The sequence below is a fragment of the Neoarius graeffei genome, chromosome 15 (assembly GCF_027579695.1).
Source record: "Neoarius graeffei isolate fNeoGra1 chromosome 15, fNeoGra1.pri, whole genome shotgun sequence".
NCBI lineage: Eukaryota > Metazoa > Chordata > Actinopteri > Siluriformes > Ariidae > Neoarius > Neoarius graeffei.
Genome location: NC_083583.1, coordinates 21,905,801 through 21,911,800, shown reverse-complemented (window position 1 = coordinate 21,911,800; position 6,000 = coordinate 21,905,801). Strand labels below are relative to the sequence as shown.

Genomic DNA, 6,000 nt, shown 5'->3' with positions numbered 1-6,000 from the left:
TTTTCGGCAAACAAAGCAAACATTTAAAACGAATCGTTAATCCTTTCAGAAAACCGAAACACGGGTTCTAGGTATGACCATGGGTGCGTACATTCTCCAGAAGAACCGCCTCCTTCCATTCTACCATCGACTGATCGTGTTCAAATAATGCTGCGGAGAAATCATTAAACTTGATTTTATCCGGTCTATGGACGTGACGTGACCCTAGTGATTTACTGATCGGCTGTCTCGGTGTCACCTGCGGAAAAAACCAATCACGTTTTAGAAAAGAAAAGAAAAAAACATCCACTTTCAAAGCTGCTTCATAGTAACGAGCACCTTGATAGAAATGTAGTGGAGTAAAAAGTATGATATTTGTCTTTCAAATGTAGTGAAGTTAAAGTAATAAGTTTCCAAAAACAATAATACTCAAGTAAAGTACAGATACTCAAAAAGTGTACTTAAGTACAGTACTCAAGTAAATGTACTTCATTACTGTCCACCTCTGTTTATTCTTCGATACAGTATCTACCTATGAATGGTAAAGGCCTAAATGTTCTGAAATTTCCACTGGTTTCACCTCCTTAGATTCTTCTTTGTGTCAATCAATGATTAACTATTGACTCAGTTAAAACCACCACGTTAATCTTTAATCTTACAGACCTCCTGCCCTGAGGAACCCAACCCCACAAATTCCTGGGCACTTTTTTTTTTTTGTCTTTGTTTTATATGTCAATAAAGTTATTTCAAACAAACACGCTGACGTCATTTTGCAATGGCAGCCAGCAGTACAGCAGTGTCAGTTCTTGCTCCAAATGGACGAAGACAGACCGTAAAAGTCTCCCAAAATACACCACTGCTTCAGGTAAATATGGTCGATGAAATGTGTAGAATATTAAATATTAAGTTTACGTTTTATTTGTAACAGGAGTTGTTCCTTTTCCTGGAAAATATGTTGCTGCGAACGATAGTCGAGTCCCAAACAACTCCTAGTTGGCTATGTAGTGTGCTACAAAGGGCCTAGAAGCCTATTATTTGCACAGTGTGTTAAGTGCTCTTGGATGGGTAGTTGGGGGTAATTTGGGACGCGCCCTAATTGAGGAACCGTTTAGCTGCATTAGCTCTATTGGCATGAGTTAGCAAAAAAAATAAAAAATAAAAATAATATTTTTTCGACACGCGAATGTTTTAAACTTACAGGTTCTCGAGGAAGTGTGTAAGAAACAAGGATTTAATCCAGATGACCACGGACTGAAGTGAGTGAACAAAACAAATGATTTATGTGTATATACAGTGTGTATGCTTAGCTGCTAATGGATGGATATATATATATATATATATATATATATATATATATATATATATATAAAAGCTGCCATTTTTTCCTACCAACTTAATTGCATGAAAATAATTTCCTGTAAATATTAATAAAGCATCCATAGATAGATAGATAGATAGATGCACTGCTGGCAACAGATGTGCACTCAGTACTTTTGTATTAACTCCAGCCATCTTGTCTCTCTCTCTCTTCTTTTTTTTTTTCTGCTCACAGATTTCAGAGGAATGTGCTGGACCTGACACTGCAGTGGCGGTTTGCCAGCCTGCCAAACAATGCCAAGTTGGAGGTAGTACCAAGCACCCAGCAGCGTGGAGGGTCAGACAGTACGGTGCGTAACTGTAACATTTGGATATAGTTGGATAGAAAAAATATTTAAACTATACATATCACTGAATTATTGAAAACCGTAATAAGACCATGCTTAGATTAGATTAGATAGAACTTTATTGATCCCTTTGGGCGGGTTCCTTCAGGGAAATTAAGATTCCAGCAGCATCATTACAGATAAACAGAGAATAGAAAATAGAGAAAACATTTCTAGATAAATTAAATTAAGTATTTACATATACAGGGGCGGCACGGTGGTGTAGTGGTTAGCGCTGTCGCCTCACAGCAAGAAGGTCCGGGTTCGAGCCCAGTGGCCGGCGAGGGCCTTTCTGTGTGGAGTTTTCATGTTCTCCTCGTGTCCGCGTGGGTTTCCTCCGGGTGCTCTGGTTTCCCCCACAGTCCAAAGACATGCAGGTTAGGTTAACTGGTGACTCTAAATTGAGCGTAGGTGTGAATGTGAATGGTTGTCTGTGTCTATGTGTCAGCCCTGTGATGACCTGGCGACTTGTCCAGGGTGTACCCCACCTTTCGCCCGTAGTCAGCTGGGATAGGCTTCAGCTTGCCTGCGACCCTGTAGGACAGGATAAAGCGGCTACAGATAATGAGATGAGATTTACATATACAAATATAAAAGAATAAGATAAGGGGGAGGGGAAAAAAAGGGGCCAGCAGGAGAGGTATTGCACATTGTCCAGTGTTGCTTATTGTTAGGCTAGGCTACTGCTCCTTCCCGTCCTCTGTCCTCCTGTTACCCCTCCTCCCCCCCAGAGACGAGTTGTACAGTCTGATGGCGTGAGGGACAAGGGAGTTTTTAAGTCTGTTCGTCCTGCACTTGGGAAGGAGCATTCGGTTACTGAACAGGCTCCTCTGGTTGCTGATGACGGTGTGCAGAGGGTGACTGGCATCATCCATGATGTTCAGTAGTTTGTCCATAGTCCTCTTCTCTGCCACCATCACCAGAGAGTCCAGCTTCATGCCGACCACCGAGCCGGCCCGCCTGATCAGTTTGTCCAGCTTGGATCTGGTTATTGTTAATATTATTTCAGTCATGTCGGAATTTAGTTGAAATGTGTGGGTTTTTTTTTTTTTATTGAACTTGAGTCAAATGCCGTGATGTCTCCATGACCTAAAGGCACAGCTTATGTAACTGGCAGGCTGTTGAAGTGTATCATTTAGTGTATCTCTTTTACACAGCCTGTCATGGTGTTGTAGTGGTTAGCACCGTCGCCTCACAGCAAGACGGTTCTGGGTTCCCGACGAGGAACACCTTTCTGTGTGGAGTTTGCATGTTCTCTGTGTGGGTTTCCTCCCATATATGCAGGTTAGGTTAATTTGTGGCTCTAAATTGACCGTGAGTGTGGTTGTTTGTGTCTCTATGTGTGTCAGCCCTGCGATGAGCTGGAGACTTGTCCAGGGTGTACCCTGCCTTTCGCCCATGGTCAGCTGGGATAGGCTTCAGCTTGCCCCCCCCGCGACCCTGCATGGGATAAGCGGTTACAGATAAAAAAAACAACAAACGCAGCCTGTTCAAGGTGTGAGTCTTGCACCTTTATTCCACCTCGTGTTCCGTATAAAATGTCTGAATGTGAAACGGGGGTCTGTGTTGATTGGTAGTAAAAGCTGGAATAGAGGTCTTTGTAAAAGTGACAGCCAGAACGGTGGGACAGAGGTGTGACTTTTTTTTTTTTTTTAAACGTTGACTTTTTCGTTTTTGACTTTCTTCTTTCCGGGACCAGCGCAAATTCAGACGTCTCTGTCTAGGGTCTGTGCTCCTTTCTGCCTCAGATTGCTTTCTACTTCTCTTCACTTTCTCCTCCAAGATAATTCTGATCCCACAAATGTTGTTTGCACTAATCTCTCCACTCCTCTCTTCTTCTTTACTTTTCACTCTGATTTTTCTCTCTGTTTGGTTTGCAAGCACACTTTTCTGTGACACATCCTGAAAAGCTGGCTTGGCTAAAGGACACAAACGTGTGTGTGTATATGAGGCTATCACTTCCCTTATGTGTGAATTATTTAATGGAAGTGATTACATGTTCCATATGATGCTCAGCAACTTTGCTTGTGTTTGAAGAGTGGTATGAATGTGCACAGCTACCGTAATAAAAGCACCTCGACGCTCAGTTCACCTGCTGCTGTTTTGAAGGAAACACGGGGATGCTCGGAGTATTTGTATTTCTGACGTGTAGATTAGGGTGCATCAGTTCCCCCCTAAAAATGAAAAGTTCCTCCAATCATGATGCATTTTTGTTTTTATGTTCCTTTTGGTAAGAAAACACACTGGGTGAAATATTTTGACAAAATTCAAAAGTGTAATGGTGGCACCAGGAGCTCAAAGTTATGGAAAAAGCTGCTATTTTATGACAAAATTTCGATCACTTTTCATGAAACATTATGGCACCTTATAGAGCAGGGGTGGGCAATTATTTTTTCCATGGGGCCACATGAGAAACAGAAAATTTAGTGGAGGGCCAGACCAAAAGGCTGAACTAAATTCTGCATAATATTAATTGTCTTTCTTTATCTCATCTCATTATCTCTAGCCGCTTTATCCTTCTACAGGGTCGCAGGCAAGCTGGAGCCTATCCCAGCTGACTACGGGCGAAAGGCGGGGTACACCCTGGACAAGTCGCCAGGTCATCACAGGGCTGACACATAGACACAGACAACCATTCACACTCACATTCACACCTACGGTCAATTTAGTCACCAGTTAACCTAACCTGCATGTCTTTGGACTGGAAACCGGAGCACCCGGAGGAAACCCATGCGGACACGGGGAGAACATGCAAACTCCGCACAGAAAGGCCCTCGCCAGCCCCGGGGCTCGAACCCAGGACCTTCTTGCTGTGAGGCGACAGCGCTAACCACTACACCACCGTGCCGCCTGTCTTTCTTTATATAAAGCAGTAAATAATATTTTTACAAGCTGCTAAGACTGGTAAGAGTATGGAAAAAACGAGTTTGCCTTACAAAAAATGTCATTTATTCAATCAAATTTCCCAAAACAATGGTTAACAAAATGTGAACGTTTGTACCTTTTTTTTTTTCAGTCACATTCACCCCAAAACACAATAAAGACATCACAATATTGTCTTTCTACTCCAAATATCAAGCAAGATACATCATATTATAATAATGATGCCCACATTTGTAGTCTAATCACCTCATTTGGTGTTTTTCGGATCTGCTCTCCGCAAACTAAACACACGGCTTTATCTCTGACTTCAGTAAATAAATACTTAGCAGTCCATGTTTTGTTGAAAGCCCTGCATTCGGCATCTACCTTTTCTTCTTTTTGCGGACATTTTGGGGGCTAAAGTCTTCTTGTGACCTGCTCGCAACGACGTCGATTCGGTGTACGTATCAGATCTATAGATCGGCTCCGGCGCCTGCTGGTGACGTCACACGATGTGATTGGCTGGACCGTTTGAAGATGACGTACAAGTTTGTGGTTGGTCTGGACAAATTACGGAAGTAGTTATCGCGGGATTAGGTTTCGTGGGATTTCATGTCATGTTCATGTCGCGCGCATTGCGTTTTTGTTGAACACAACTTCAAAATAAAAGCAATGCGCATTCAGTCCATGCATGAGGTAAAATTAGAAAATACATTTATTTTGTAATTTCTAATTAACCTTACGCGGGCCGGTCAGAATGAACCAAAGGGCCGGATGCGGCCCGCGGGCCGTAAAATGCCCAGGTCTGTTATAGAGTATACCAAATATCTTAGATACACATTTTTAGTACATATTCTAAATATATTATCAAGCACAGTTTGAGTTTTAGCTGTTCATTGAATCATTGTTCAACTACTTTTAAACAATACAAATGTATTATGGATCACATTAATGCTTCTCAATCCCTTGCAAAGGTTCTTAACATGATCTCTGGGTCACAAGAAATCAATAAATGGAGTCCAACATTGTGATTCAAACCTTACGCGAAAACATAAAATAAGCGTTTTTTGGCAAAAAATGAACCTCATGGTGCCACCATTAGACTTTTGAATGTTGTCAAAAAAATTTTACAGCATGTCTTTATTGGTGAAAAGGAACACCCAAACAAAAATGCATCAGATTTTATGAAAGTGAGGGCAACTGATGCACCCTAGTGTAGATGCGTCACCCTAGACGCTGACACTCTGTCGTGACGTGTCACGACTCTGGTTGTGGAAAGCCGGCTCACGATGTAAAAACACGCTGATTCTTTGTTTGATTCAGTGTGAATCATTACAGCTGGAATATTGAGGCACCTTCCTTACGCCGATATTGCAGAATATCTGTGTAAAAAAAGGGCTGTTGTGATCATCTGTCCAATACAGTTGTGGCAAGAAAATGAGAGCAAGAGAAAGAC

General features: G+C 42.0%; 1 protein-coding gene across 2 annotated transcripts in view; it reads left to right on the top strand.

Moving 5' to 3' along the window:
* Nucleotides 1–743: 743 nt before the first annotated feature.
* aspscr1 (ASPSCR1 tether for SLC2A4, UBX domain containing) overlaps nt 744–6,000 on the top strand; it is an 88,658-nt gene continuing 83,401 nt past the window's right edge. For both annotated transcript variants that reach the window (XM_060941006.1, XM_060941005.1), the window contains exons 1-3: nt 744–844; nt 1,180–1,235; nt 1,532–1,646. In XM_060941006.1, the coding sequence (XP_060796989.1) occupies nt 755–844; nt 1,180–1,235; nt 1,532–1,646 (261 nt within the window). In that variant the 5' untranslated portion in view covers nt 744–754. The remainder of the gene's footprint in view (nt 845–1,179; nt 1,236–1,531; nt 1,647–6,000) is intronic.